The following is an 18,488-nucleotide window of genomic DNA, read 5'->3' as shown; positions in this document are numbered from 1 at the left end:
AGTGCCTAAATTATGTGACACTCAAAAATGACTGCCTTTTTAATGGCTGTGTCTTCATCCTACTTTTATGTCCATAGATCTAAGACATTTTATGATATATAGACACTTGGCAAGCTCATTTGCATGCCTATACCTATAATGGTTTTCCACCTTAGCCACAGTTATTTCATAGCTCCAGGAACAAATCAGAACACACACATTCAATTTTTGAATTGAACAGGCATCCTAATTTCTCCAAAATTAGTCATTTAACATAAAAATACACAACATAATTAAAGCTTATAATAAAAAAAGAACAGAATCCTATCTATCTGAAAGTAATAGAATTGCAGAAGTGTGAATACAGAAGTGTAAATAATTCCTGAAATTTATTTAAGAGTTAATGCCCTGGCCATTGACTTGTTTCAGTGAGCCAGTTAATTATTGTATTGCCGTGGTCATATGAAATTGTCGCTATAAGTTTCTTTGCAGCCAGAACCAGAAATGAATTCTGTCAATGACTTTCATAAATAATGAAAATCAGTTACTACAACAGTTGCTAAACTTAGGTACAAATCGAAGTGTATTTATTATGCAGCTGTGAATAAATATTTGAACAAAAATACAGCTGGGGAGGTAAACATGAAAGGAGTAAGTGTATCTATGACTGCGTCTGAACGGTGTGAAGGGTATAAGAACAGGGGGTTACCATGCACGCGGATAGTATCTTGCTATTTTTTAAAGCTGTCACACCATGAGGATTTTCAGGGTTTGTGAGAGTTAAAACTAATCAGAGAAGCAACAGGCCAAACAAACCACCCAGTGGTAATAGGGTTACAGCGGAAAGTAGCAAAGTGTCTAAAATGCTTTTTATTTTGCATTTTGGTAAACATACGCTAAGGAAGACAGCCTAGAACACTGGTTTTATGTGTGTGGTACATTATTATGTGACTGCATTTTCAAACAGTTGCCTTAAATCAGAACCTAATATACAGGAAGCCTATGTGCATTATAGGTGTACCTACACACACGTTAAGTGGCTAATGTGTATACACAGCTGCACATGCAGCATCTTACTGGTTCTAAGAACAGGGTTTTGGGAAGCAAAATGCAAAGGAAAGAGGTATTTCTGACTGAAGACTGGGTACTTCAGTCAGCAACAAAACTGCCATTGACTTCAATGCTACCAGGTGTTATGCCCATGGTCCCCATAACACCATGGTGCTGAGATCTGGAGGTGAGGAAGGACAGGGACAGACACAGATGCTGCCTCTCGAGTCACACTTAAACCTGCTGTAGTGGGTGAGCATGGCAACCTGCAGCTCCCCAGCCAGCCTGCACCACGTAGCCCCACGCTCCCCCCACTGCTGAAAGGGCCTCTTTGCACTCAAGAGAATCTCAGGGAGAGATCTGTGCAGGTGTACCAATTTTAACAGAGTCACACACACACACACACATCATTTTTTTTTCTTCCCCCTCTTAATCAAACTATTATTTTTAAAAGAAACTACTTCAGGCATTTATCAACATCCTCCACGATCACTTTCTAGAAGACTTGATCTCACATACTACGTACCACCTATTAATGGATTTTATTTTTTACTTTAAGTTTACAACAGCCTGCCTCCATGTAAAATATTTCCTTCTTTTTTCCCCCTCTTATGAGTGGTAAGAAAACCAAAATGGCATGTCACAGGGCCAACACAGAAAAGGGGGCTTCTTTGTATATTGCTGTTTCATCCCATTCACTATATTAGAGCTCATCGTTACACTGAGAAGTTTTACAGCATAGCCCAGAAATCTTGTTAACAGGTTTAGAAACACCAGGCTAAAGTATCTTCTGAATTAAAGCCTTCCTAAGAACCTAAGAGGACTGCACTCCGTGTAAGTTGCCTACACAAATGAAAAACACACTAAAAAAAAACCCCAACGCACACAAAAAACCCAAACCCAAACCCACAAAACCCAAACCAAAAAGTTGACATGGAAAAACATATGTATTTGTGTAGGAATTTATATCCTAAAGGAAATCATACATATGCGATATAAAAAATTTACATGATCTTAAGATTGCTGAGCAATGAAAACAGGAAGCCAGGGAAAGGTGAACATGGCTGGGATGCAAATCTAGTGGGCAGCAGAATAATTGGGGACTTTTACCTGATAATGAACAATATTATGAAATAAAAATAAGAATTGAAAAGGAGGTTGTAGGAGCTCAGTGGAAAAAAAAAAAAGAAAAAAAAAAGAGTATGAAGAGAGGATGTTCTCTTTCTTGTGGTTCTTAGAGTTTCTAATTAACCTTTCCGGAATGACTTCAATGTGAGGGATTTAATCATCGGTTTCTTACACTGTGCACACATTTGCAATTTCTCCTGCTGACAATAAGTGCCTCAACAGTTCATAAAGACTTAAAAACAACTCGGCGATTGTAATGAACTAATTCCTGAGAAGAAAATGTAGATACAGAATAAACGGATAAGCATAATGCTTTATGGGTTGTTTTTTTTTTGCTTTCCTTTAAAAAAGCATGAAGTGTAAAATGGAAAAAAAATCAGACACAACATTTCAAGGAGGCTTGTTCTGGAGACCCCTTTAGGGTTTTTAGACTATTTAGGATGATGTATCATAAAGTCAGGTTTTAAAAACTGACAATAATACTGTTTACTACCACTTTACCATTCGATACTGCATTTCTCTTGGCTAGCAATATCAATTTATGGGTAGTGTAAGGACACCTGACACCCTCCATTTGTGCAGACAAGAACAAAATTAATGTAATAACTCTAAAATAACTTTCAGGAGCTTGTGCAGCAATCACTGTTAAAAACGGCACTTGCCAACAGTAACCATACGCATCAACCTGTTACATTGCAACCACTTTCTGTGCAAGCCATGATCCACACACTATTACTGGTGTACTTCCTGAACTACATTAAATAAATAAAAAAAAAGTATAACAACATAATTTTAAGATATAATTTCTTTTTAAAGAGTGTATGTGTGCATATATAAATATATATTTCTCTGCCAGAATCACAGATTGCATTGTCTAGAAATGTAAATTATTTTTTTTAATCAAATACTGCATATAAGCAAGTCTGAGGTATGCAGAAATTATATATAATTTTAGAAAGTCAGAAGTTAACAGGTGGAATTAAATGGAAAACTGCTGCATTTGTGCCACATTTGTTTCCTTCAACTAAGTTGTGGACAATATTCAAAAGTCATCCCTGATAACATTTCCAACTTGAAGCTTAAGTTATCTGTGGGAATGGGTTTTTGAAGAGGACTACTAAACAAAAGAAAAGGCCCCACGGTTCTTCAGTTGTCAGTCCTTCCTCTAAGTGGGATTTATACTGAATATATACACAAGAAATTTTCATAAAAAAAAAAAAAACATGAAAAAGGGAAAGAAACAAACTGAAGGAATGAACAAAGAGTAGCCAAGAGAGAATTTGTCAGCATCTCCAGACACCAGCACTGTCCTTCGTAATTCATTAATCACTCATAAGTCAACAAGTCAGGTTTTAGCAAAAATAGATTATTTTGGAAAAGAGGAAAGAAAACAAAACAAAACCTGAAAAGCTTCCAAAGCATCTGACCTGTTAGCATAAAAATACACCCACGTCCCTACATTTTAAACCAGAAGAATTATAGTTTGAGTGCCTTTGCTGACTTTGGTTTTGTCCTAACGGGATAGGCACAGTACCAAAACGGCAGAGGTCCCAAACCCATCCAAGACCGTACTCAAAACTCTGCCTAGTTTTGCTCTTCCTTATGCTTCTGATGAAGTTTCATGCCATGACTGCTCTCTCTGCATTCTTTATTACTTGTCACTCCCCTCTCTAATCTATTGTTCCTTTGTATCTTGCCGGCTTCTGTCTGACCAAAACAGTTCTGTACCATTCAAAAATCAAGTACATTTTGCCCATAAACACTCTGTGATAACACATGACAAAACCGCTCATACTCAATTTACAAAAGCTGACAAACAACTAAAGCTATGCAGATGCCAAACTATGATCACGGTCCTTAGAAGAACCAGTTCTCTCCCTTACATTTTCTGGATTCCCTACTTCATTCTGATTTTATAATTGTTTTTAATTAAAAAGAAGCTTAATTTATTTAGAAAGCAAACGAGGAAAATGTTTTTCTCAGGTTTATATTTTCTGTCTGCATACAAACATGCCCTCACAATACAATGCTTATAGTTTATTGTATAAGCGACACTGACATCGAAGTGTTTCTGCAAGGACCATGCTTTTTGGTGCTATTTTGATATGGGGAAAGTACGTTCTTCCCTTTGTATCCATGTTTAGACGCTATATAGTGGGCATGTTTTCCTTCTTTGAAGCTCCTACCTGGAGCTCACGCTCAATACCTCTGAACACTTTCTGCAGAGCAGAAGCCAGCACGCCGCCGCAGCGCACCTCTGCAATGCTTCATCCTTTCTGAACAACCGAGAGCTCAAGACTGCTGACCTGATGCAGCAGTGCCCTGCCTTCCTCACTCATACACATGACCGCTATGAAGGAACAGCGCTGGTTAACTGCAAATCCAACTGCCTGTTCACAGTCCTAATTCCTGAAAAAACACAGAGTTCATTCATGTGCTAATCAAAGACAGAAAAAGGAGCTTCTTTGCAGGTAACAGTAGGCAGCAAAACTGTCCCCTCTGTTCTCAGGGCACTAGCCAGTCACTACAGGACCACTGAGAACATTGGGGTAATGTTCCTAGATGATCGAAGCAGATCTGGACTGGTTTAGCAAGAATTTCACACAATTCTAAGGGATCTTAAACATCATCCACCTTCAAGTGCCAATTCTACCTGGTTTCTTAAGGAAAAATATGTAACACTTCTTTGTAAGTAATTTCCCCCCCCCCCATTTCCTGGGGCAAATGTAGTATGGCACAAAGGTGGCCCTTCGTAAGGAAAGATCCTGAGAGGAAGGAGTCTGAAATGGAAATAAATGCACAGCAGGACAACAGATTGGCTGGAAATGGAAGGACAAAGATATTTTAAGGAGAAAAACAGCAAAACAGATGCCCTGCATGCTCTATAAAATACTGATAAGAAGTGCACAACTGCTGTCTCCAGAAGTCAGTGTATTAGGTGTGTAGAATACAATTACACAAAAGATAGGACGAGTAACAGATGTGATACCAACCATTTTGACACAACAAACTTCACAACATATTTACTAAAAAGGAGTTTTCAAAGCTGAACTTGCAGAGCTCTGATTGCTAGGATGCAAGAAATTGCAGTGAAGACGAACAAGTAATGAGCTTTGCCTACGTTAACATTTTTTTCTTCATGATTTGGGTATTTCGTTGTTATGACTTCATCCTGATTTGATCTTGTTTTTGTGAAAATTATCTGTTAAATTTAAACCTTCCTAATCCACTCTATCACATTTTTCTCCTGTTTAATTCCTATGTTTTTCTCTTCACTTATCACAACCTCCTCCTTTGTCACCTCTTAATCTCTCTTTCTTGACCTTTCCGCTCTATTCCCTTTTCCATCTTAACCTCCTTTTCTTATCGTTATCTGATTTAGAGCAGAGCTCTAAGATTTGTATGAATGGCAGTTGCTTCTCCAATATATCCAGTAAAATACATAATAACAAATGGCATTAAATTATATTAAATCTTAGCAACTGTGCATATAATTTTCAGGTGCTCGTTATTCTGAGTAAATATTAACCATACAGTTTCGCCACCCCTTATGAGCTTTCAAAAGCGTATGGGGAGCTAAGTCATGGTCTCAGTGACTTCTGAAAGAGTTAGTGCCAGATACCGTGAGTTCTCCGAGCTGCGCTTGCCGTGCCACTCTTGGTAGAACAGCTGTATGTAAAACTCAAAACCTGAGTCAATTCTAGAAAGACAAACCCACACACATTTGTGGGAAATAAACTATTTCAAACCTGATATTTAAACCAGCTGTGTATTTTTACTGGCATTAAACTACAAAATCAGAAGACGACATTGACTGAAATGCTAGTCTGGGGAAGTTTTTATTTTAAGAAACAGAGCAAAATCAAGGTGAATGAAACACAGTATCTTCCTGCAACTGTTTTTCCAAATTATGGTTAAAACATGCAGACTCTTCCGTGCAGTATGGGAGACTTGTAATTTTTTTCCCTGTTAGGCTTGAGGGTGGCAGGGGATCCTCTGTACTAATCCACGGACTAGAACATAAGAAGCACTTCTTAATCCAGTATAAGGATAAAGGACTGTTCATCAAGCCCTCCTGAAGTTACCGCAGAGTAAGATTAAAGTCAGCTCAAGACAGTTTCACAATTGCACAACTCAAAGCTTCAAGCTACAGCACCAGCAATCATGTTTCAGTAAATGTATTAATAATTAAAACAATACGGTTCCAAATTTGGGGATTTTACATAAAAATCAGGTTTTACGACTATGATTACATAATGTATAAACTGAATTAAGAGAAACTAACATAGCTGTCCAGATCACGGGCTGCAAGGAGAAAAAAAAACCCAACCAAAACCCCACAAAAAAACCAAAACCCCCAGGATTCTGTAGATTTAAAAAAGAAATACAACTCCATGAGCAGCAAGGAACACAAAGTCTTGATCATGACCAGAATGACAGTATAGACATTTTAGGGCCCTCTTTGGATCCTGGGACCAAATCATCAACATCTCAGCATCCATTTATTGCAAAATACGAATAAAGCCTAAATTTGATAGATGTGGAGAAAATATGACCCAAGGGTAAGCAATGTAGAGATGATAGATATCCAGTCTGCAAAGAGCCTACAACCAGATCTGACAGGTATGAACTGCCACATTAAGGTCAGTATGATGCTAAAGACATGACATACAGCTTGAAACAGGGAAAGAAGGTGAGGAGGAAGGAGGCAGCATGAAGAGAAGCACCCAAAACAGAGCTCAGGCTTACTGCTATTCCTCCATATGGGGAGGAAAGAAAACTCTGCTGTTATTTATGCCTTTCCATGAGGGAAAAGCACGCCTGCCACCACAAGTGAACGGACAGACCCACAGAGGGGTATGTCTCACGGCATGGTAGAAAAGCTGATTTGTTCAACAGGCTCTTCAGTGAGATAAAGGAAAAAAATCCCAACACACCTATTCACAGTAGCCCATGTATTTTATTTGTAGGGTTTCATAAAGAAGTATCCCACATGCATGGGAATCGGCTCTGCAGTGCGTGGATAGAATGAAGCACTCAGCCTGTTGCTGTAGGCAAGTGCAAGAAACAACAGAGAATACAGACCCAAGGATTTATGCAGAAATTAAAACCTCTTTTACCCCCTCTCACACTCTCTCTTCCCGTCACACACTCCCAAAAAGGTTTCTGTTCTGTAAACCCCGTAATACACGTAGCGTAGCATTGTCTTAATTGAGATTTCCTAGCAAAATGTCCATTAGGCTGAAGACAAGGATTTATGACTCGGAGATATTTATGACACTGCAAAGCAAAAAAGTAGAAACACAAAACTTGAGGTAAACGTGTTCCCTTGGCTCTGCTATTTCCTCTTTCAGCTTTAATAAGCTCAGTAACGCCGAGTACCGGCTCTCAAGCCAGTAAGTTGTGACACTTTACAAACTAATTTCAGAAAGTATCAAGGAACTTTCTGAGAAATTATTCCTATTTAACATCTCTGCTTCGCTTTCTGCATTTATTTGCCAGTAATGGAATAAGCAATCACTCACAGGTTGGCCTACAGCCCTGACTCTCAGCCCTAAGTACTAAATCAATGTACGGGCCAGAGGGTACACTGCAGCCTCTTCCATTCCTCCCGTCACCCCATCTCTAACGGCACACTCTTCTAGCTTTATCGTCTCCATAGATGTCAACACGCTGAAGTCACCTTTCCTAGCCCTGCATGTGATCCATTTGTCTCCCCAGTCCTCAAGTTTAGTTTTCATCATGAACAGCAGCATCATGTACATCTCGGTATGTAAGCTAAAGCAATATACAGGGCAATTGCAGACCTTCTACGGTATCCTCCTTTCCATGAGGCTGAAAGTCTTCGCAAAGACCCCTTGCTCACCTTATAAATCCTTAATCATTATGATCAAGAACTTAAATCTCTTATTTTGCAAGTGGACTACTCAAAGACAAGGTTTTTTACTCTGTGGACCAAGGCTGCGTAGAAATGCCTGATCAAGCATTCTACTGTCAATAACCAAGGTTGATTTTTCCCTGGAGAATCACAATTGCCCTTTGTCTCCAGATCTGTAGCTCATCTACAGACCATGACCCACAAGGGGCCAATTTCCACTAGATGAATACTTTAGAGCAAGTGTGCGTATCACTGAGCGTGAGCTAAATATACTCCTAATCGAAGTGAAATGTTTTTCTTAGTACCGCGCTCTGTAGCTAATAGAATAACTTTAAAAGTCAACAGATCCTTATCACCTGGAACCTGAAAACCAATTAACTTCTTATTGTTGCTTTAAGAAGTAACTAGTATAGCAATGAAAGATGATAATATTACTTAGCACTTACAGCGCTTTTCATCTTCAAAGCATTTTGGAAATATAAACTAATTAATCTTCCCAACATGCCCGTGAGGTGGGTAAGTATTATTCCTGTATTACAGAGGGGAAAAAAAGCCACCTCTGGCAGAAGGTTATGTGCTTAACTCAAGGCCACAAAATTTTCCAGATCGTACTGGCACTGCATGCTACTTACAGAAGTTACCAACTTCAATGAGGCAGATAGTGCAGGTGGCCATGTTTTAGTATAACAAAAAAAGTATCTGTCACGATGACAATCAGGACACACCTTGCACTGCAACCAGAAATATAAAACACTGATTCTGCTGTCTGCCTCGGATTTTGAGAGACAGCCCTCGCCATACCGCTGAATGGTGATTGTGATCTTGCGATGAGCAAATTAAAGTCACTTATATACCATTTCACGCCTTCTTGTAAATAATCTGCAAAGCAGGCTGACTCAGTTCTACTGAGAATCACTTGCCTACTCAACAGTCAAAATCAGCTCACCAGTAAGGCACAGGTAGCAGAGGGTGAAAAATGGTCTTACAACACCTATCCTTCCACTGCTTCAGACAGGTCACTTTAAAGTACTGAAGCTTCAGGTTTAAAAACATGACCAATTAAATCCTTTAATCCTACAGTTGACATTTATGGTGACTAAAAAGATTAAACATTTTGCTATCCAAGTAACTCATTTTGAGCAGCTAGCATTTAAAAGCAATAGACTTTGGAGTCATCTTACATTAGGATAGAAGCCGCAATTAATGTTTCAGGTTTCTGAAGTCTTAAAAATGTATGCCTGACAGTGTTTAATATCTTACATAATAAAATTAAATTGCCGAAGCATATATAGCACCGTTTCAGGTCCCTCTTTTGCTGAATGGTGAGATTTTCCTAGCACCTAAATCTAATTGTCACAGGAGCGGCGGCTGAACGATAACTGTGATACTCCGCGCACTGTAACATACTGCACACGGCTTCGCTTTTCAACAAGCTGGTATCAGTGATACAGCATATTGTGAAGGAAAGAAATTCTTTTTCTTTGCTTTGCTGGTTTGGTAAGTTCAGCCCCCCCTTCTTAAGCTCCAAAGAGTTACTAGGGCATTTAATCTAATTTAGGCATTTAAGCGTTCCAGGAGTAAAGGTACAAACCCATGCTTACAAGTACTTTCTCCTGCAAAACCGAAAGGGGTAGCATGAAGATGAATTGTATTGACGCTTAGCTGACAATGAATTCTTCTGATTGATAAATACGGTGAACTCATTCTCAGCACCAGCTAGCAAGACCGAATAACTTTACCCACAGGCTAAACCATAGTTGACTCAAGCTTTCAACAAGTAAAAATACAACAAAACCTACACTCCCTCATCAGGTCTTATAGTAGCAAAATGTGTCCTGCAGCTCAGCTTTTCAATTCACATAGTTTACAAACAGTGCTGTCATTATCTTGTATGAAAATATGAACATGTACAAATCTGCAGTGCATCCTGCCACCTGTTCTCATGGGTCAGCCTCCTGCTCCTGTGCCAAAACTCACTGGCTTGCTATGTGGATCACCCTATAGGGTCATTATACTGTTCTGCAACAACAAAATGCTTTGAAATGAAACAAATGACTACTTAAGAGGTCTTGCACATTCCTCTCTACCCTTTAACACGTATCTGATGGTAAGTAAAATACAGGTTTTGTCTGCCTGTATTTTTCTTACTAATTTAATGAAAAGGTTTTCAGTTCTTTTGAGTCCAGGTCTGATTTACGATCTCCTTCAAATTACTGTCATGTTGTTATTTTATTAATTCCAATTATTTTTTCCAAATGCAATTTTTTAAATACTCCTTACTTTCTATACTTCTAGAATCATTCCCTCCCACTCCATACTCATGTCATGCTTTCAGGTAATTCTCCATAGCCGTCTCCTATGTACTTTGTACCCCTTCACACAGCAGTTTAGTTTTGCAAACACAGGAATGCCTCTCTGTACAACAGAGTAATTCAATTTTATACAGTCAGCTTTAATCCCAAATTCAGCAAGATACTTGGGCATATTCCAAAATACAAGCATTCAGGTTGCTGAATTCAATTACAGAAGTTGTACGTTTAAATCAGGCTGCTCGTTATAGTTGGATACTTCAAAGTGTAAAAAAAATAGGTGTCTTCTTCCTCCCCAATGCATAAACAGCAAACAATCACATCATCACAACTGGGAAAGTTTTTCATGGTGCTTCATCCATTGCCAAGAATGAGATTAGGTATATTCTCAAACATGCCATGTAAAGTTGAGTATCTACCTTAAAAACACCTTTAAAGAAAAGAACCTCACAGTCTTCATTTACATGGCTCTGTGCTGAGTTCAATTATTCAGAGACTTACCAGGTTTTTTGAATCTTACGCGGGGATTAACAACAAAGTGAAAATAAGTAACTGAATTAGAAGGTTCAAAAATAGTAAGCTAAATAATCCTCATCTAAAGATTTTAAAAACAAAACCAGTTTTGCAACAGATGAAGGGGCTTGAGAAGAAGGGAAGGAGACCCCAGTAGGTCTTACCTCTCGCTAATGTTAACTGAAAGCACATCGCCTAGATGAAGTTACAATTTTCTAAACACGCATACCTGCTCTTCCAGTCTTGCAAACTGCGTTTCAAAATTAACAAGACAATCCCAGTTACATAATTTCATGTTCAAATATTTTACTGTATGTTTTAAATCCCCATTTTAGAATTACAACTACAAACATACATATTTTTAGACTCTTATTTTGATTTATGCAATTAATCTCAAGCAACAGGAATTCAACAGATGAGGAAAGAGATTCTGTGACTGTAACTGGCACTGGAGAACCTCCTTTCCACAGTAAAGATCTCCTGGGATAGGTGTGCCCCGTTCAGTGGTAGCTTTATCTCCTATGGCAGTATCCCTTCCCAAATTCCTACCCTGGGATTTTGGGAAGCAGGAAGCAAAAAGATGTGTACTGGGACAACTCGGGAAGAAGAGATGGGAAAGTTCCGATTCATTAGCAGAAAGCTTTGAAGGGCTTTACCCCAAAATATCAGCCATAAAAGCACACTATCCTTTTTTTATTGTGCCCCATTTAAGAGACTCAAGAAGCTCACATAACTGCTCCAGAAGCTTTCCAGCAGACACTAGAAATCTGATATTCTTATTTTACACAGTTTGGGCAAAAAAAGTGAAACACTGGTCACAATTAATTTCAAGAACTAATTTCCAATTAAAGGTGTTTATTAAATCTTACCTTTTCTGCTTATAGATTTATTTCCTGTTGATTTAGCAGACTAGAATGTAATTAGACTGTCAACAAAGCCGCGTATCTGCACTTTATTTCTAGACACAGGGAAAAAATAATATATAAAACACGCTTCCCTGTACCTATTTTCAAACCTTTGGAACGACCTTGATGACCTTTTCCACAAAATGCCTCCAACGCCAGAAGCAGTAAATTCTCGCGGTCAAAGCTGAATCAAAGGAACACACTATCTAAGACTGCAAAACAAGCCCTTCATAACCTGACCCTATCAAACCTGCAGGTAGTCCCCAAAGGTGCTAAACCAGCACGCATTAGAGGAAACCAATAAGCCATACAAAAAAAACCCTGAAAGGACAACGAGGAAAATCAATGCGCACAGATGACAATGCTAAGGCCACTGAAAAGTGAAGACAACAATCCCAGACTACCATTTTAGATCTACAGACCTCATTTATTGCATATTGGGCACTAAGTATTAGCTAAATAATACTATGTGCTTTTCTGAGGAAAATTAAAGAGAAAAAAGTCGCAAGCCTTGGGACACCATCATACATGACCTGCCAGACTACGTAACTTCTTCCATTGTGTTACTGCTATTTAAAAAGAATAATACTCTATTCAGGCAACAGTTTATTAATTAATTAAATGGTGCCTATTTTGATATAGTTTTCTCACTAGTGCTAAGAAAAGTGTCTACAGTACAAGTCTTAGAAAACTTCCTCTTGATTTTACCTCGTTAAAGTAATGAGATCAAGGTAACTAATGACTTAAAAACTAGATAGTGATGACCTGAAGTTTTAACAAATCACAGAAACCAAAAATACACAGCAGAAAGCAGACTACAGTAGCAGCAAGCCTCAGTTACATGAGCCTAAGAAAATATTTTTATTTCCTTTGCAACATTTGTAGGCAAAAAAGTCAACACCATCTGCCCAACTCTATTTCTCACGCAATGTTATTCTACTTGGAACAAAGAAAAAACACCAATGGGGAAACTATTTTTAAACATTTCTAAAATTAAAACTATGGACTTCCTCACAAGGATGAAGCTTTCTTTTTCTATCCCTAAATCTACTCGTTTCCTCATACAAGAGAAGATAGCTTTATACAAAACACTGAGGCACAGGTTAAGACAGCTCTTGCTCTAGCTTTATCCTTTTAGATAGCTGGGCTGCAGTACTTCACATGTTTAATAACTTTCCCCCCCCCCCCCCCCTTCTTTCATTAAGTAGCTTAGTCATGGAAACAAAAACGCCAATTCCAGAGACGACAGTTTTGAATCCAAAAGTGATGCATAAGTGCTTAACTCTAACTGGAGCCAAGTGCAATCTCCCAGAATCACTGAGGTCCAAAGGGACCTCTTGAGATCATCTAGTCCAAACCCTCTGCTTAAGTACGGTCAGCTACAGTAAGTTGCCCAGGACCATACCCAGTCAGGTTTTGAGCATCTCCGTGGAAATTTAGATCTCTCATGTCTCTCCAGCTCTGGATTCAGAAATTCAACAGTGAGTTCTAGCAACCTGTTAACATCTGGTTAGATACCACATACATCCACTAAAAAAATCCCCCAAACCCAAATGCGTTAATCATCAACTAAATCACCTTACTCACTGTATAGTGCTCTGTTACTGTCCTTTTGAGCTAAACGATGAAGGCACTGAGCTGGCAAATTATTTGTATGCTCATCCACACACGCTATGTTTCCCCAAACCTTCTTGGAAAAGTTGTATTTGCTTATTTTCATTCATTTTGACGCTATTTATATTTTAGGTATATTGGAGTGTCAAACTTTTAGGCAATCTGTTAATGAGCTGAATTTATGCTGGGGGTCTAGTTTTTAAATTGTAAGGCCTGAATACTTCACACTTGAGTCTGCAATGCTGTCACTGACCCATTGCCCAACACGGGCCATTTACTCAACTTTCCTGTGCGTCATGTATTATTTATTTCAAAGATGGCACACAATGCCTTCCCACCTTCATAAAACATTTAGGGAGATACAAGTGAAGCGTACCATGTGTGTAAAGTATTACCAAAAATGATGGGAACTGTTGTAACAACGTACTCTTCCCACAGCAATAACGCCTTGTTACTCAGTACTAAAGGATTATACACTCTTAATGAAAACACCTTGCCTACCTTGTCTGGTATATTCATCTGCTTCTCTGTGGACCAAATCTTTTACCCGGTTTCCATACAGCAACCTAGAGGAATCATGATCAAAAGCTTTCAAGGTTTCACTGGAGCTGTAAGACTTCTGCGTAGGCACTCTGCACTCCTCATTTTCTGCAGAAGAATTTGTATAGCGCCGTTCCTTGTCCCGTCTGCTCTTTGTCAGGGAGCAATAAGGCCTACGTTCCTTCACATCCATACTTCATTCCTTCTCTGTGCACATCAGTCCAGCTTATTTGGAAGTCTTCTCTACATTCAGCTTACATTCACCTATAACAAAATTAGAAAGACAACGGCTGATGTGTTACAATGTTCTCTGATTGCTGTGATTGCTTCCTAACTGGAAGAGAAAGGAAAATCTGATCAAGGATGGGCGAGATGCACTTCCGTAACATTTGCAAGATTTCTCAAGAGTTTCATGCACGAGCTACCCCGATCAGAAACAACAGCAAAGAAATTCTTGTGAACAACAACATAATACTTCTCATTTTTATACAACACATTATAAGTTCAAAAGCAGACTGAGAACTGGGCAAGAAAAAAACCCATATTTTTATCTTTAAGAAAGTCTATCTGTAGGTAAGATTTCTTTTTTTCTTAGAATGATGCAGGCTTTAAGGGCAAGTCTGACCTCCTTCTGCTTGTCAAAAACTTCTGATTTTTATTTACAGACTTATACAACTTTGTACTGTCATAGCTATTCTAAGAAAATTGTTCTCATCAAGAACATATACACATAATTTCACAGCAAGCTACAAAAACATTATAGGTGATATGCAGGAAGACTGCTCCATGTCAGCATATTCTTTATAACTTACGCTAGAAAGCAAGGAGCTATTTGATTTGTAAATGACACTCAGAAATAGGTTTTCCTTTCCTCAAGTTTTTAAGGAATATTACAGTAAGAATCTTATTTCTATTACTATTTATTTTTCTTTACTGTTTCATTCCACATTGCTTTCAAAGCAAGGCTCCTCAGTTTCATTTCTTGGGTCCTGCACACTTAACCAAAATAAATGCATTAGTGAGAGTAAAAAGTTTGGAAATTTTGCTTTTGTTGTTGTGTTAAAATAAAATAAAGAATATAATTTGTATCTTTAAACAGCTGATAAAACATCTAAATGAAGATCAGTCTGGATGATTTTAATACTTCACAACTGCACCTGTTAACTGAGGCCTTGATATTTTTTGTTTAACACCTTATATATGAGGGTTCTCTCCTTTATCTCAAGGAGAACTTTCTCCCGGGTGCTCCCCTCAATTTAAAGTACTTAAACAGCACAACTGATGGTTTTCTGAAGTACTATAAGTCAAGTCCTTTGCGATGGAGAATTAAAATGACCGTTTACATCACATACCACAAAGCAAGAGCCAACTCTGTTTGCACACTGTTCAGCAAAACCAAGGCTGCTTTAGAACCCTTCAGCTATTTAAACATTTAATATCAAACTACTTTGTTGTTATTCCTAGATGTCATTAGATTTTTAGAGTATTTTTTTTCCTGTCAGTAGATTTTTAAAGAGTATTTTATTTACTACAGAACTGTAATTCAAGTTAGTGAATGGCAACTGGTCTTTGTTTTGAAATTCTCCAAAAAGCCCTTGCATTTCTTGACTTGTGTGAATCTCATTTTAGACGAAAAGACAAAGCTACAAAGCCTTCCATCTCTTCTATATTTATTGTAATTTCAAATATTAAGTGGTTAAAAAGAAATGGAAATATTTGTATATGATCAGATAAACCGAAGTTTTAAAACATAATAGTTTGTTAAATTTATGACCTCATGCCCATGTAGCACATTTTTCATATATATGAAACACTCAGATTTTAAAATATTTGATGACTAATGAATGCAAATTCTTTCCACGTAAAAACAATTTTCTAGACATTTTATAAACTTTGTGTTTTATTAACACTAAACTTAATCATGATTTTAAAAATCTTTATTAATAGACACACAGAGGTATTCTTTTGCAGTGTAAAGACTTCATATGGAAGCATATCTCTCCTTCCATCTATGTGTTTCAAGATTTTTAAAAGGCCGCTAATTCCTAACGTCTCTAAATTGTGCTATGTGAAAACTCCTATGCACTATTCATCATCAAAGATGAAAAATTTTTTATTTTCCCCCCAAGTTCCCAAGCTCCTTTATAATGTAAAAAAAAAAAACCAAAAAACCAAAAAACACACCCCAAAACCCCAAACCCTTCCTTACACAATACTTTTTTACTACACCAAGGTAAAATCCTCAAAGACTTAATCTATGCTGTAGCACAAGGAAGTACTGATCTGCTTCCCACAGAAGTCAATGAATTCAATAAAACTTCAAAAGGCAGTTTTCTGGGTTATCTATTGCCTCTCCAGGCAAAGAATGAAAAGGTTAAAAAAAATACAAGCTGTTTAATCGCACCGCATTATGGAGACACTTTAACAGTGATTACACTGGCACAATAATGAAGACTACTGCTTTTTTTTTTGTGGGCATTTTGGGAAGAAAAAAAAAAAAAAAGAATCCTGTAAGATTCAAGAACCTGATCTTTTTGATCCGTCATTAAACAAAACGCCTGTTTACTTTCAGTAATGTTTAACTTAAAAAATTAATAGTATGTCTCAGCAAGTCTTAGAAAACACTTAACATCCTCAGGCTCATGCATTTGAAATTATTTCATCAGTGAATTACTACACATATCTGAGAAAAGGAGACAGAATAAAAGCTGTCTCAACGATCTGTCTACAAATAAACCTTCTTTACCGTGATCAGAACACAAACAAAAGGAGAGAACACAAATTATTATCAGAATACAGAAACAGACACCTGTGTTAACATTTAAGTAGTGAGCCAGCAAAGATAAGTCAGAGGGAGAACTTGCTTTACAATATCTGAACCGTAAGCCTCATTACTGCAGTGTGATGTTTTGCAGTCTCAGGACTGTGCAGGGCTTACTTGTCCCATCGTGAATTCCTGCACACACACACCCCCCCTTTTAAAAAAAAAAAACAAAAACAAAAACAACCACACACCCTTCACCCCCAACTTCAGAGAAATATTTTCAGTTGTTGAGAAAAATGTTTTAAGAAAAAAAACCCCAACTGTCAGTTACTGCCTCTGCTCAGCTCTTTTCTTATAAAGATCATTGTAGTTAAAATATTAACAAGTTCTCCCAGTCAAACCTTCAGATTTAAATGAACCACTGTTGCACAAATTTAAACATATTTCATTTTTTCTTCTCTGTTTCCCATAACATTAAAGCTGCATCCCAGTGGGAGTTACCTGAATGCATAGACTAGCCTCCTTTTACTATGCCTTTAGAAGCTGAGACGAAATATCAGTAATGAGCACCGCACAAACTCAAGGGAACACAGAACTAGTTTGTCAAACCAGATTAAAATTTTAAACCAAACAAAATTAAATTTATTTTGTGACATGTTACAAAAACACTTGTCTTCATCTGCAAGTAATTTTTACCCATACGCCAATATTTATGGTCCATCGAACAGCTTCATTCCAATTGAATGAATTTTCATAGAGCAATATTTACAAAGCTATTGAACTACTAACTCACCCCCTCACAAAAGGATATCTAAATAGCCATGCTAAGAACTGTTACATGTTGTATTACAACGCAAATGTGAAATGGCCCGCATATACTGAAGAAAATCAAAAAACATTTCACTGCTGCGTGCCACTACTTCAAGTTTCTGTCTAATGCTTTTCGAAATATAAAAACTGAGGATGCTCATCTGTGTCACTGAGCATCAGGATCTCCCGTGACCTTTTCAGTGATCTGTCCAACGTCACAGGCTCCTGGCTGGATTAAACAGGAGTGTGTATGCTCATCACCAGACTGATGTGACAGCTCTTACATAGTCATGCCCACCCCACTCGTGTACGTACCTTAGCTGACGGCAGCCTCAGTCAAGCTGTACTTTCCCAGTGTCACTCCAAATTTTAAACACAGTTTAAAACTGTAAAGAGGAGATGCCTATTTTTGAAGTCATACCTACATTATTTCTTTTAACTTAATTTAGGAGGGAAGCAGGAGAACCAGAGAAGCATTTCTCGTACATGACCAGGTCATTGGGACCACATAGCTCATTACCTTATGTGTCAGGTTACTTTGAAGACCTCTGTCACCATTAACACATTTAGCACAATATTTAATTACATAAGCCAGGTAAGTTACGTACAAATATAAATTAAAACATGTAAATTATCAAAACTATTTCTTTTTCTCTATGTGTTGTAGAGCCCAAGTGTAAACACCAAAACAGAGCACAAGGCACATCCACACACAAGGGTCAAAGCCACTGTGGGAGCTTCGATGACTGAAGCCTCAGATACAGCCAAAGCTGATTGATGCAGCAGTAGAAGTTTTACACTGCATTTAAAATTCCCCAGGACAGCCTTTCAGCAGTTCCTTTTAATCACCTATGGCAACGTGAAATAAAGTCACTGTAGTGAAAAGGAAAAAAAACCCAAACACCTAGTTTCTTACCTTTTTTACAATAAAAAAAAATCCTCAACACTAATGCCCTACGCTGCCATATAGAAAAAGTACAACAGACATAAAATATAAT

General features: G+C 37.8%; 1 protein-coding gene across 7 annotated transcripts in view; it reads right to left on the bottom strand.

Annotated features, from left to right (window-relative positions):
* The window catches only part of TENM3 (teneurin transmembrane protein 3), a 323,405-nt gene extending 309,225 nt beyond the window's left edge, over positions 1 to 14,180 (bottom strand). For 6 of the 7 annotated variants that reach the window (XM_027777400.2, XM_055796255.1, XM_055796256.1 and 3 more), the window contains exon 1: positions 13,878 to 14,174. In XM_027777400.2, coding sequence (XP_027633201.2) covers positions 13,878 to 14,109 — 232 coding nt within the window. In that variant the 5' untranslated portion in view covers positions 14,110 to 14,174. Of the gene's footprint in view, positions 1 to 13,877 lie in introns of all 7 variants that reach the window. The other variant, XM_055796254.1, reaches the window with a different exon arrangement.
* Positions 14,181 to 18,488: the final 4,308 nt, after the last annotated feature.

This window comes from Falco peregrinus, chromosome 2, assembly GCF_023634155.1.
Source record: "Falco peregrinus isolate bFalPer1 chromosome 2, bFalPer1.pri, whole genome shotgun sequence".
Lineage (NCBI taxonomy): Eukaryota > Metazoa > Chordata > Aves > Falconiformes > Falconidae > Falco > Falco peregrinus.
This window is presented reverse-complemented; position numbering and strand designations above follow the sequence as displayed.